Source organism: Rosa rugosa, chromosome 2 (assembly GCF_958449725.1).
Source record: "Rosa rugosa chromosome 2, drRosRugo1.1, whole genome shotgun sequence".
Taxonomy (NCBI): domain Eukaryota; kingdom Viridiplantae; phylum Streptophyta; class Magnoliopsida; order Rosales; family Rosaceae; genus Rosa; species Rosa rugosa.
The window spans coordinates 25,841,537-25,855,654 of NC_084821.1; the positions used below are offsets into that span (position 1 = coordinate 25,841,537).

A 14,118-nucleotide genomic window follows, 5' to 3' on the forward strand; every position below is an offset into this window, starting at 1 on the left:
GTGGCCTTATGGCTAAAAAAACATTCAAAGATGCACTTATATGTAATTAACCCTTTTTTTTTTTTTTTTGAAAGGAGGGCTGGTGCGGCTACTCTCTAGCCTTGATTAATGAAATTTATCAGGGGTTTTTCAAGCCTACTGTTTCATGCTTAATTATGGATTTTCAAAGCTTAGTTTTTATAGTTTATGGTTGCATGCTGGAATTTAGATAGGTTGCAATATTAAATTTGTTCATGCTCTGTTCTTTTATTATTTATTTTTATCTTATATGCTACTTCACAAACTTATCTGGTTAGTTTACATGAGGGCTCTTTATCCCCTGTTTCATGATCCTCAAGAGAAAGACCTTTGTCTATTTTTCTCTCTCTTGCATCATTGTTTTATTTTTATATAATTCGCCAAGTAATTTTAGGGGTGGGTTCGGTTTTTCACTTTTTCAAGTCTAAAACTGAAAACCGAACCGACCAGTTCGGTTCGGTCAAACTTCGGTTTTTTTTTTTTGTGAATCATTTAATTATATTATAGATTTTTAGTAGATGTGAGGCTGTGAGCCACAAATCAAGTTCATTCTTTCCACTAGCAGCAAATTACACTGGAAATTAGGAATCAAGGCCATTGGAGCCAAAAAAAATAAAATCCAAGTTAAGAAAGGCCATTGGAGCCACATATCAAGTTCATTCTCTCTTTAATCTTTATTTTTGTTCAGATTCACTAAAATTTTGCAAACTAAGCAGTTATTTCGCGACCATCAACAACTCTACCTGAAAAGTACAATTGACAAGCTCTAGTTAGCAAAGCTAAAAATAGTGACCCAGTTTTTAAAAGAGAAAAGATAAAGTAATGATAATAAATCGATTAGCATACCATCAAGCCTCTAAAGCAAACACAGCATCAAAACTCCTCTGCAGCTTTGCTCCGCAACTAGTTTTTCTGTGCATGATTGAAAAACACAAGCCTTGAGTTTAAGAAAAGAAAAAGTACTGGAACTAGGAATTCTTGCTAAATGATAGCAATCATAAATACAGAAAACAATTGTATGCACACTAGAATTGATATAAAGATGGGTTAGACGCAAAGCCCTCAGAGAGAAAACATAAATAAAAGATACCAAGAGATCTAAAGATTAAATGTTACCAAGATTGAAAAGATTTGAGCGGTGTGCATGATACATATACTCTATTAGCCACATACCTACAGGAATAAAAGTGAAGTATGCTATTCTCTTTTCAATATCCCTAACTACTTTATCACGTCCTCTCCTTAGTATCACAAGAACATATATCCTCTCACAAAGCGAAAGAAACTAGCAGTCTATGATTTGAGATAGAACACTTAGAAATATGTACCTACTATCTTTGCTCTTCCCAGTTTGCTATCGACAACGGTCGACTTTGCCATGTGAGGTGTAGCAAGCTTTATCAAGTAGTTGCATTCTTTCTTGGACTGATCAATAGGAAAACAAAAATTAACATTATAGGACAAAATGAAATAATCAAACACTCATTTGAATCCTATTTCAGATTTCAGAAACTTCACAGACCATTTTAGCAATGAATTTGACAAAGTAAACTTCTTAGTAAGTAAGCCTTGGAATTGTCAGAACCTTATTAGCCATTGATTTCCTAGCAAAAGAAAAGGACAAACTTCCTTCAAATAACATGGTCTTGAGAATGAGCATGTCTGACAAAAAGAACTTCGCAAATGAGCCAAATAAAGAACATGCCAGCAAATGTTTCCATTATTATAAATCTTTGTAGAGGAAAAAAATAAATTAGTTTGTTGTCTTTAACAGTCTTTTTGTATATGGATACATATGTCATTGAATAACTAAAAAATGAGGGAGGTCTAGTGAGTAGATTAAGAGGTCCCAATAGAAACTCTCTTGTTCAACATATTCTTTTGAAATAGAATTGACAATTAATTGAATAAACACCTCCTAAATTCTCATTTAGAACTTCCATTTGTTTTCCTCCAAATTTTCATACTTTTTCTCAAACATTATCGATATTGATGTTTCTCGATGGTTTTTGGGTCGATATTTGTTCGATATCCGAAATTTTACATGTTCTTTTGGCTCCGATTATGGCGTCAAAACGGGTTACAAACGATGGATGAATCCTAGCTAAGTTTTCTTATACTAATGATAGATACCCTCGTATGCATGGTTATACGTGCACATGTATAGAAATATCAATTTCTTGTTGAATTAGGATGAATTACCATTCTCCTAGACATGCAGAGAGAAGAAAAGAAGTTTGTCAAACTAGGACGAAAGCAATTGGCCTAGTGGAAAGACAAGCTAGAACTAGTATTCCCACCAAAACATTATACAAAATACTCCCGCCAGATTTAAGTGGCAGACAATTTATTGTCCGTAATAGTGGATGTCTCTTTTAACTTAACGAAATGACTCTTTTAACTCATAAATTGTATTACTCTTAAAGTTATCAAAAATTACAATCATCAATTTTTGATAATTATTCGAGTAGTGGAGGAATATTTGAGTATACTCGATCATGTTAGAGCAAAATTAGTCAGCTTCATTGAAAATAGGAAAAAAAATCAGTAATGGTCATTGATTTATGATCCGTTTGATAATTAACTCAGTATGTTTTCAAAAACATCACTTAACTCATTCACTTTAAAATCCGTCGTTCACACTAATTTTTTTTAGTCGTTCACAATAGTTTTTTTTTAGTTTGTTTCTGGGTCTTTTTGACCTCTTGCTTATCAAAAAAAAAAAAAAAAAATTCCGTCGTTCACACTCACTCCCGTCTAATGCAATCTATTGTGTCGATAAAAATTTATAAGGAGAGGGTCATTTTCGTCCAATTACATATAAATATTAGAATTTTAAAAAAAATTGAAGAAGTTATTAGATTTTTTTTTTAAAATTTTTAATTTTCAGATAATTTCTAATAAAAAAGGAATTTTTTAAAGAACTTGCACTTTAATTTGAAAACAAAAAAAACTTTGTCATTTTTTCTTGGGTCCTTGACCCAAAGCACCAAAATAAGAAAAGATTAGCCCCACTTACTCCAGCAATAGATTTTTGTTCCCACCTACACAATTTAACACTAAATGACCATTTTGCCCTAAGCCTAATTAATAAATTAAAACATTGCCACACTCTCTCTCTCTCTCTCTCGAGCTTCGTATCAAGGTCAGGTGACTCGCTGTACCAGGAAAACGTGCCGTCGGCGACATTGAGCTTCAAGTCAGAAGAAATTGACGTCGAGCTTCGGTGCCGGAGTCGTACGATTTGGCGCGACGAGGTGGATGTGGCGGGCAAAGTCGACGAGGAAGAGAATAGCGCCAGTGGCTACTCCGACAAGGACTACAGGTTCGGAGAGGTGAGAGAGGTCAGCGGCGAGCTCCGGAGGTGATTCGATCCGGTGATTTTTGGTTCGGCTCTTGACTTGGGTGCCTAGAGCATTTTCTGGGTGCCCAAATCAGATTTTTATTATTATTATTTTTTAATTTTTAAGTAATGGGGCAAAAGGAAATAAAAAAAAAGTTTTGAATGTCTATTGGGGAGCAATGAGGGGTAATAGACGTCTATTGGGGTAATAAACCTTTCTGGCGACCTATGAAATCTTCAACGACCTCTTTGGGGACCTCCGGCAAGGTTTTCAGAAAAGTTCAGTGGGCGGCGGCCGGTAACCGGGTTCTGGCGAAAGTTGGCAGGAATCCCGCGGCCGGTGACAGGGCTCCGGCAAAGTCTCCTATGGTTTCTCTCGCTCTCTCTCTAAGTAACAAAGGAGTGAGGATAAAATAGTCTCAAAAATAAACAAAAAATAAAAATAAAAACTTAATGGAGTATTAGGGAAAACTTCCTTAGACTGTTTTGGGTAAGGAAGAATTAAAAAAACTTAATGGGGTAAGTGGGAAAAAAAACCTCTAGAAATGGGGTAAATGGACAAAAAACCTTTTTTTTTTCTAATTGGAAAGGTAAATTTTAGTGTTTATATAAATATACCTTCAACTTTAACGGTTTCTAATGAGATTTAGCGGTAGTGAGTTAAGTGTAAGATAATAGTGAATGTAAGTGATATTTTTAAAAAGTTAGTGAGTTAAGTTTCGAACATATCAAAACTCAGTGACTATTAGTTATTTTTTTTTTTTTTTGACTTTGTCAAGGGGAACCCAAAGGCTTCCTAGGCCCAAGATAAACCCCTTCGGCGCATGTGAAATGCTCCAACTGTGCATTGCAGCACAGTGACTATTAGTTATTTTTTGCCTTTCTCCAAATTGTCGACTCGGTGAAAGTTAAGGAACCAAAGGATGTGGTTATTGGAAAGAACTTAATGAATTTATAGTTTCGGCTTATAATAAATTTGAAAGTTAATATTGCTACTCAACCAAGATCCTCAAATATTGTCCAAGTTGCGGATTTGAAATTCATCTATAAGAGTAAATTTAAGGATTTGTTTGGAGTACTTTTTAGTTTGTTGATGCATGGGAAGACAAAGCTCCTCCTCTATCATCTCTCTTTCAGTTGTATCACTAATGCCTCATGCGCTCTTTGTGCATGACTTTGTTTTTACTTTAGTTTGAGTACCTTATTTAGTCAAAGACTCGAAATCATGTTGTTCAGGTTATCGTTCCTAATTTCTTGCAAGTGCATTTACCATCCGGAAACTTTGTATTATGACACCATGAGGTTCGAGTTATCGTTATATCTGGCAAACTGGCACAACTAATGCTCCTTGACCTCTCTTTCCCTCGTCAGGCTTCTCTTTCAAGTTTTGCTTTAGGGAAGGGACATATATATGAAGGGGAAGAGATTCATGTGGAGAAATGGTGCCACCATAAAGTATTGAAACCTAACTCTTTCTTTGTTCAACCAACGCCATTATTAAGGGGGTTTACTCCATTATTAAGGGGGTTTGGTTGAAGAGATTCAGACTGAAGTGATTACGGGTGTGCAATTAATCAATCCTATCTTGTTAGAAAGAAGAAGAAAGGGGCATCCCCTTTGACAGTAAAAACAACCTATGAATGCTAAGAGCAAGTCCACCGGTGTAGTTTTGACTGGGCACCAGCAAGGATTGATGATGTGTTGACCGGGCAAGGGAAAAATCATCCCTCCACCGGTGTAGTTTTGCCCAGCCAAGGTTTGGCTTTCCTTGACCGATGCCAAGAAAAAAGGCAACGCCCTGACTAAAATTATGACCAGTCGAAGGAGACGCCAGCTCGGACAAAGCCGGACGTGGCCGACGTCAGCGATAGACAACCCAGAAATCTACCTTCGAGAATCGACTGCAACTCATTCTGCTTCCCAAAATTCCTTGCCCAGACCAGGATGATGATGAACTGGTGATTCTCAGGCCAGAAGCTCAACAAGCTTCTCAATTGTTGGTCTATGTGTGCAGCCTAGCAAGAAACAAAGCCCAGAAAGGCCAGAGAAGTCGCCGGCGTTGAAGAACACGGCGGAGCCGAAACCAACCCAGAAACGGAAATCATTAAAACCTGATCGAATTTGAAAACTAATCATACAGACATGTAGAGGATGACGAGAAGATCGATTTTCATACCACATGCAGCCCAAACGGTGGCCGGAGTCGCCGGAATTCACTGAACCAGCCGGCAAAGTTTCAATGTTCTCACCGTCGATTCTCCCTCCACAGCCGACGATTGAGCAAATAGTGACCGGAAACGTGACGGCGACGACCATAGGAAAAGATCGGTGGCCGTGCGCCAGCCGGAGGTGGCCTGACGGTGAAGCACTGGCCGAATCGCGGCGTCGGGTCGCAGTCTCCCCATTCACAGGTCGAGGCTTCAGGTTGCTTCTGGAGTGATCTGGAGCCTTGATCAGATCAAAGGCTATTTATACACAAAGCTTAATTTGCTTCAAGGGCTGGGATTTAACGGTGGAGGATTGGATGGCTTAGATCGCTCCACGTAATTTTCTATTTTCCATTAATAATTTCTTTAGTCCAAAACTTCCGAAAATCATAACATATAGCTCGGGTGTCCGAAAAATTCCCCGAAAATTCCTACAAACTCGTCGTGTCGTGTACTTTATTATCCAATCCTTAAGTTGAGGATTACACCTTGTGAAAATTTCCAATGAAATTGAACAGTGAAATTGGATGAACAGTAAAAGTGAACAGTCTTGACCGGTCAAGAAAGAAAACGGGTGGAAACCCATGTCCAATGGCAGTGAACAGTAACTTGACCGGTCGACGCCTCGACTTTTCGACCTCGACTTTTCTTGAGTACGGGTGAACTTGCTCTAAGGCTTCTTGATTCAAAGTTGAAGATCTAATCTCTACCAAATGGTAAAAAATAAAAAAAGAAGAAGAAGGATAAAACACCGGGGGAGGATTCAGTGCACCGACATAAATGAATGGTTAGATTATATTAAATACACTATTAGATTATTAAAAAAAATATTAATTATAAATATCAAGGGTTTATATCATCTTTTAAGTGTTGAGTCATTTACATTGTCGGTGCATAGAATAATTTTCAATAAAACACCACTTAGAGTTGATGTCTTCAGTCTTCACATTCCATATTAAAATATGGATCGATGTGGGACCCTCCAACATTATTTGCATGGACCCTTTTTATATTATAGATGGAACTCATTTTTTTCCGTATTAGTGTAAGCTTACTTTTATTACTTTTTATATCGATTGAAGAGATTATACAAATTGGATATTGTTTTTGGATAATCTATAAATAACTTAACGATGCATAAATATTTTTATGCAGCCAATTAGCTAAAGTGTATTCTTGGCTTTCTGTTTTGGCTCCAATCTAGTTTTTGAAAATTCGTTAGAGTTAATTATTTTCCTATTAGAGTCTACCGGAGATGCTCTAAAAAATCAGAGACCATTTTCAAACCTTCAAAGTTTTCTGCGTAAATTCTCGTTCAGTGTAGAACTTCAAAAACATCATTAAAAAAAAAAAATCATCATTTTACAGCTTCCACGCATGCCAGATTCCAGTATCTCACAATAGCTTACAGGTGTGGAGACGACAACTATTTTTGCAACTTCAAACATTATATTCAAATATGTGAAGAAGAAACTTTTTGTTTATGTCTTGCTATGAAGAAATTGTGTTAAATTACTTACATAACATGAAATACAAGTATAATCTCAGAAAGATAAAAAAAAAAAAAAAAAAAAAAATCCACCTTAGAAAATGAAATTCATTTCAAAAAGTGTGAAAACCAATGGCATTCCCCCCACTTCCATTTCTTCCCGCCCATACAACATGTCGCTGAAAAAGCAGCATAAATAGCAGACCATAGATAGCCCCAGAGAGAGAGAGAGAGAGAGAGCACCCACTCGGAGACCACCTAACCTACACACATTCGCAGTTCTAGGGTTTCGCTGCCGATTAGGAAACAAAATGGGATCCGCCGCAGGATTAGAACCCGACCCTCCCACCAACGAGACTAAACCAACTTCTTCTTCGTCTTCCTCTGGTAATTTCAGTCTCTCTGTCTGTTTTATGTGATCCCCGGATTCAGGGTTTTTAGTTCTCTGATACCCTGTTATGGTTTATGATTGTGGTTGATGATTATGGCTTTGTTTTTTTTTTTTTTAATTGTGAATTAGTGATTGTGTTTTGAATTATGGATTATGGTTTTTGTTGTGTTATGAGTTTGTGATTAGGGATTTATGATGATTGTTTTTAGGGTTTTTGTTTTATTGTGAATTTCTGATTGTGGATCTTTATGTTTTGATTGCCCTGTTATTTATCACGAAATTGTTATTTTGGACTTGATATGGTTTTTATGGAGTTAGGATTAATGGGTTTTCAAGTTGAGTACTTTGAATTATCTTTTATTGAATTATAATTTTGTAATTAGGGAGGGTCATGGTGATGGTGTCTTTCAAGTTTTGACTGCCCCTTAGTGTATTATGAGTATATGCTTTATCCAGAGAGGCGTTTTATTATTTCTATCAGGACCCTTGAATTTGTGATTGCGTTTTGATTCATGGATTATGGTTTTTATTGTTTTATGAGTTTTGTGATTAGGATTATGATAATTGTTTTTAGGCTTTTGTTTTATTGTGAATTTCTGATTGTGGATCTTTATGTTTTGATTGCCCTGTTATTTACCTCGATATTGTTGTTATGGACATGATATGGTGATGGTGATGGTTGAGTATTTTGAATGTCTTTTATTGAATTATAAATTTGTGATTAGGGAGGGTTGTTGTGATGATGTCTTCAAGTTCTGACTGCCCTTTTAGTGTGTTGTGAGTATATCCTGTTATGGGTTAATCCAGAGACACATTTTATTATTTGTATCAGGATCCTTGAAGATCCTCTATTCACTGCCTGCTTTCTTATGGATTTGTTTGTGTTTTATCTGTTCGGATTCCTCCACTCTCTTGGACAAATTATGTCAATGCTTCATTAAATTTAAAACTAGTTTTTGGCCTCATCAATTGTTTGCCTAATTTCCTGAGATTATTTGATAGGAATGACAAAGAAGAAGGGTAAAAAAGCTTCCCAAAAGGAAGCACCTACTGGCCGTAGAGGTAGGAAGCGAAATCTGCCTCAGAGTGGTGAAGAGCCTGCCCAGTCTCGCAAAATGCCCAAGCGTGCTGCTGCATGTATAGACTTTAAGGAGAAGTCTGTCCATATTACTGATGAGTCGGATCTCATCACAAGCAAGGAGGAACAGATTGTGCCAGAAGAAGGTCTTGCTGTACGCTTGACTTGTGGCAAGGACCCAGATAATGAGAAGCCAAGCAGAAGACTGACTCAATTTATCTTGCATAGTGAAGATGGTACTGCAAGACCACTTGAGATGGTGGAAGCTGGCCTGTTTATAACTGGCACTATATTGCCTCTTCGTGAAAGTACTGAGAAGGACAAGGACAGCAGTATTAAATGTGAAGGTTTTGGGCGAATAGATGCTTGGAAGATCTCTGGTTACGATGAGGGCTCTCCAATAATATGGCTTTCAACTAAAGTTGCCGATTATTGTTGTGTTAAATCAGCAATTGGCTACAAGAAGCACTATGATCTCTTCTTTGAGAAAGCGCGTGCTTGCATAGAGGTGTACCAGAAACTTTCAAAATGTAAATCTGGCTGTAGTCTTGAAGAATTACTTGCTGGAGTTGCTCGATCATTGAGCGGAAGCAAATTCTTTTCTGGCAGTGCATCTATCAAAGAATTTGTCCTATCTCACGGTGAGTTTATCTATAAACGATTGATAGGTTTGGAACAGTCATTGAAGAAGAATGATCAGATATTGGCACAGCTGCCTGTTCTCACTGCCCTCAGAGATGAGTCTATAAACCATGGATATTATGAGCAATCAGAACCAGTAGCTTCAAGTGCTACCTTAAAGATTGCTTCAGATATCAGAGTTGGAGGGAATGAACTGAGAACAACCGGTTCATCCATAGTTGAAGCTGAGGAAGATGAAGACGCAAAGTTAGCTAGACTGCTGCAAGAAGAAGAATGCTTTAAGTCTATGAAACAAAGAAAACGTCAGGGTGCTACCTCCACGTCGAGTAAATTCTACATCAAAATTAATGAAGATGAAATTGCTAATGATTATCCTGAACCTCAATATTATGACAATTCCATTGAAGAGACGGATGAGTTTATTGTTGTTGACAGTGAGGCTGGTGATCTTCCCACACATGTGCTTGATAATTGGTGTCTGTACAACTTAGACTCGAGACTGATTTCGTTGGAGCTTCTTCCAATGACAGATTGCCCAGATATTGATGTTACAATTTTTGGGTCAGGGGTTATGAGTGAAGATGATGGAAGCTGTGGCTTTAATCTCGATGCTGACAGTATCCAGTCTTCTTCAAGTGGTTCAGGGGCACCAATAGCAGAAGATGCTTATGGCATCCCAATTTATTTGAGTGCCATAAAGGAATGGGTGATAGAATGGGGAGCATCAATGATCTCAGTATCAATTCGAACAGAGCTGGCCTGGTACAGACTTGGCAAGCCATCGCAGCAGTATGCTTTGTGGTATGAACCAATACTGAAAACAGCAAGGGTTGGGAGAAGTATAATCACTATGCTCAAGGCTGAACGTCGAGTAGCACGGCTTTCTTTTGCAGATGTCATTAAACGATTGTCAGAGTTCCCAAAGAACCATGGTGGTTACATTTCTTCTGATCCAGCATCTGTTGAGAGATATGTGGTTGTACATGGAGCGATAATATTGCAGCTGTTTTCACAGTTTCCAGATGTGAAGATTAAAAAATGTTCATTTCTTGATGGTCTTCGAGACAAAATGGAGAAGAGGCACCATACTAAATGGGAAGTAAAGAGCAAGAAAATTTTGCAGAAGAGTGAATCAAATTTGAACCCACGGGCATCAATGGGACCTGTGGTTTCCAAGAGGAAGGCAATGCAGGCTACAACAACAAAGCTGATCAACAGAATTTGGGGGGACTACTATTCAAATTACTCTCCAGTAGATTCAAGCCCAGGAGCTACTTGTGGAAAGGTAGAGGAGAATGAAGTCATAGAAGAGGTCCAAGAGGACATAGAAGAGTATGATGTAGATGAGAATTCATCAGTAATGGAACAAGCCCAAAGGTCTTCTGCAGTTTCAAGAAAGCCTAAAGCATGCTTCAGCAGCAGTGAGATTTTGTGGGGTGAGGAGCCTGTGGGAAAAACCTGTTCTGGTGAAGCTCTCTACAAGCATGCCGTTATTCGTGGAGATGAGATCTCTGTGGGTGGTGCTGTTTTTGTGGAAATTGATGTATCAAAAGATCCTGTTATCTATCTTGTTGAGTACATGTTTGAGACGTCAGATGGAAAGAAGATGTTCCATGGGAGAATGATGCAGAGAGGATCTGAGACTGTTCTTGGAAACACTGCTAATGAGAGAGAAGTGTTTTTAACTGATGAGTGCGTGAACTTGGCATTGGAGGATGTGGAACAGACTGTTGTTGTGGGTATCCAATCAATGCCATGGGGGCATCAGTATAGGAAGGAGAATGCCGATACTAATAGAATTGATAGAGCAAGAGCAGAAGAGAGGAAGAAGAAAGGATTGCCAACAGAATATTACTGTAAAAGCCAGTATTGCCCTGAGAAAGGTGCTTTCTTTAGTCTTTCTCATCATACTATCGGTCTGGGTTCTGGTTTTTGCCACTCTTGCAAAGTTAATGAAGATCAAAAGGCCAAGGAAGTCTTTAAAGTGAATTCATCAAAGACTGGTTTTGTATACAGTGGAGCTGAGTATTTCATTCATGATTATGTCTATGTAAGCCCCTATCATTTTTCTGTGGAAAGGATTGGGACTGAGCTTTTCAAGGCTGGGAGGAATCTGGGGTTGAAAGCTTATGTTGTGTGCCAAGTGCTGGAGATAATTACTGCAAAGGAATATAAACAACCTGATATGAAGTCTACCCAGGTTAGTCACCATTTCTCAAATTCACTTTTTTTTGGTAGTCTTGAAAAATCAACTAGTGTTATTCTACAATGTTAATTTAGTACAGTATACTCTTAGTTTACACACGCATAATATACAACATGGTTAATCCAGGTTAAAGTTCGAAGGTTTTTCAGACCAGAGGACATTTCAGTAGAGAAGGCGTACTGCTCTGATGTCAGAGAGGTCTACTTCAGTGAAGAAACACACATTATCCCTGCTGATAGCATAGAAGGAAAATGTGAAGTTAGAAAGAGGAGTGATCTTCCAGAATGTGATGCTCCTGCAATGTTTGAGCATATTTTCTTCTGTGAGCATTTATATGATCCTTCTAAAGGGTCTCTTAAGCAGTTACCAGTTCACATCAAGGTGAGGCACTCAGCAGTTGGTGGTGATGCTGAATCTAGAAAGAAAAAGGGCAAGTGCAAAGAAGGAGAAGATGTTCCAGAAGTTGAGAAACAGAGAGATGATTCTGAACACAAACGCCTAGCCACTTTGGATATATTTGCTGGATGTGGTGGCCTGTCAGAAGGTTTGCATCAGGCTGGTGTTTCAGTAACGAAGTGGGCAATCGAGTATGAAGAGCCGGCTGGACAGGCTTTCCAACTCAACCATCCCGAGTCCAAGGTGTTCATCAATAATTGCAATGTCATTTTGAAGGCCATCATGGACAAATGTGGAGATATGGATGATTGCATCTCCACTACAGAAGCCAATGATTTAGCCTCATCACTTGATGAGAAGGTGAAAGGCGTTTTGCCCTTGCCGGGGCAAGTGGACTTTATTAATGGAGGCCCTCCATGCCAGGGTTTTTCTGGTATGAATAGATTTAATACCAGCACTTGGAGTAAAGTCCAGTGTGAAATGATATTGGCATTCTTATCCTTTGCTGATTACTTCCGGCCAAAATACTTCCTCCTGGAGAATGTGAGGAATTTTGTGGCTTTTAATAAAGGACAGACATTCCGTCTGACTCTGGCTTCACTTCTTGAGATGGGTTATCAGGTGAGGTTTGGTGTTCTGGAAGCTGGAGCTTATGGGGTTTCTCAATCCCGAAAGCGTGCATTTATCTGGGCAGCCGCACCAGAAGAGGTTCTTCCAGATTGGCCAGAGCCAATGCATGTTTTTGGTGTGCCAGAGTTGAAGATCAATTTATCCGGGAACTCCTATTATGCTGCTGTTCGAAGTACTGCAACCGGTGCCCCATTCCGTGCCATAACAGTAAGAGACACAATTGGCGATCTTCCAGGTGTAGGCAATGGAGCTTCCAAGATCAATTTGGAATATGAAAGTGACCCTGTCTCGTGGTTCCAGAAGAGAATCAGAGGGAACATGGCTGTTTTGACTGATCACATTTCGAAAGAAATGAACGAGCTGAACCTCATCCGATGCAAGAAGATTCCCAAGAGGCCAGGTGCAGATTGGCAGGACCTTCCTGAGGAAAAGGTGACGCTCTCTACTGGTCAAATAGTGGACTTGATACCATGGTGCTTGCCCAACACAGCGAAACGCCACAATCAGTGGAAGGGCCTGTTTGGAAGGTTGGACTGGGAAGGCAACTTCCCAACCTCCATCACAGATCCTCAGCCAATGGGTAAGGTGGGAATGTGCTTTCATCCTGACCAGGACAGAATTCTGACAGTTAGGGAATGTGCTCGATCTCAAGGCTTTCCTGACAGCTACCAGTTTTATGGCAACATTCTTCACAAGCATAGGCAGATTGGAAATGCTGTTCCTCCGACTCTGGCTTATGCTCTGGGCAGAAAACTCAAGGAAGCAGTGGATAGCAAGAAGAAGTCTTCTTCACAAGATTAGTTGCAGAGGTGTAGTTTCCAGTGTTAATAATAATGCATGTTGTTTTGTGGTTGTTCTGTTTACTTTCCTTTTGTAACTGTAGACTTAAATACCATTATATCTCAAGTCTCAACTATCATATGTTATGCATAATGTACTTCATTGTTAGTCATTTACCTTGGGCCAAGAAGGAGGTTTTTTGTAACATTAGTGTCATTGTTGTTCAGTTTTTCTTCATATACAAGATCGCGCTAGATGCCGTTAATCAAGTCTTAAGAATGAGAGCGCAAAGTCCCTCTTCAATGGTGCTGGTGCCTACATTCTTTGTGTTAATTACTGGTTCTGGTGTGCTTCAAGGTTATAACAGAAGCTTCTGGTGTTGGTATTTGATAAAAAGTAAGGTTTTGGTGGAAGTACTTGAGCAAAATTGATGGTTTGATGGGGGTCAAATAAAAATGAACGACCTCAATATAGGTCCAGATATTGATCATGAAGATAGGGGTTGAGGCCAGCTCCGCCATTGGTATTCTTGTAATATTGCTGTGGAACCAAAATGGCTAATTCCCCGAGTAACAAAGCTTTCCACAGCATAAGAGAGGGATATGATTAAAATGATAAATATATATAATTTTTTTTTAGGGACAGACGACAAATTTTTATTGATGAAACTCAAAACTTACAACAAAGTTCTCTTTATTTAACCACGTGGTGTGGTGTGTTGGTCGAATGACCTAGTTTGGAACCCCCAGGTCTAGCGTTCGAATCCCAGCTCCATCCCGTGGCCAGCAGATTTGAGGGACCCTTTGGGTTCGTGCGTCTGCGGTGCAGTGGATTAGTCTGGCTTTGCCAGGCTTTCGCCGCAATGTCAGTGCAGGTGTCTTGGTGCTGGGATCCCACTGCATGGGTGTGTGAGTTACTAACAACTAACCCGATCAAAA

The 14,118-nt window shown here is 39.0% G+C and overlaps 1 protein-coding gene and 1 long non-coding RNA gene across 3 annotated transcripts; one reads left to right on the forward strand and one right to left on the reverse strand.

The window, feature by feature from the left end:
* Positions 1–533: 533 nt before the first annotated feature.
* LOC133728117 (uncharacterized) lies at positions 534–1,725 on the reverse strand. 2 transcript variants are annotated; one of them, XR_009855620.1, is made up of 4 exons: positions 1,541–1,725; positions 1,347–1,443; positions 865–930; positions 534–761 (listed from the first exon to the last, which is right to left on the reverse strand). It is a non-coding gene; the product is annotated as an uncharacterized LOC133728117 (long non-coding RNA). The 2 variants fall into 2 exon arrangements; XR_009855619.1 differs by having other exon boundaries at positions 1,347–1,725.
* A 5,541-nt stretch (positions 1,726–7,266) lies between these two features.
* On the forward strand, positions 7,267–13,434 carry LOC133734400 (DNA (cytosine-5)-methyltransferase 1-like). The gene is made up of 3 exons (XM_062162039.1): positions 7,267–7,444; positions 8,451–11,368; positions 11,501–13,434. Exons 1-3 carry the CDS (start codon positions 7,369–7,371, stop codon positions 13,199–13,201), a joined length of 4,695 nt encoding a protein of 1,564 aa, XP_062018023.1. The 5' UTR covers positions 7,267–7,368; the 3' UTR covers positions 13,202–13,434.
* Positions 13,435–14,118: the final 684 nt, after the last annotated feature.

Bases quoted from the DNA above. Each gene is read 5' to 3' on its own strand.
- LOC133734400 (XM_062162039.1), top strand. From the start codon at position 7,369: ATGGGATCCGCCGCAGGATTAGAACCCGACCCTCCCACCAACGAGACT. The intron at 7,445-8,450 runs GTAATTTCAGTC...ATTATTTGATAG, and splicing joins TTCTTCTTCGTCTTCCTCTG to GAATGACAAAGAAGAAGGGT. The intron at 11,369-11,500 runs GTTAGTCACCAT...TGGTTAATCCAG, and splicing joins CTGATATGAAGTCTACCCAG to GTTAAAGTTCGAAGGTTTTT.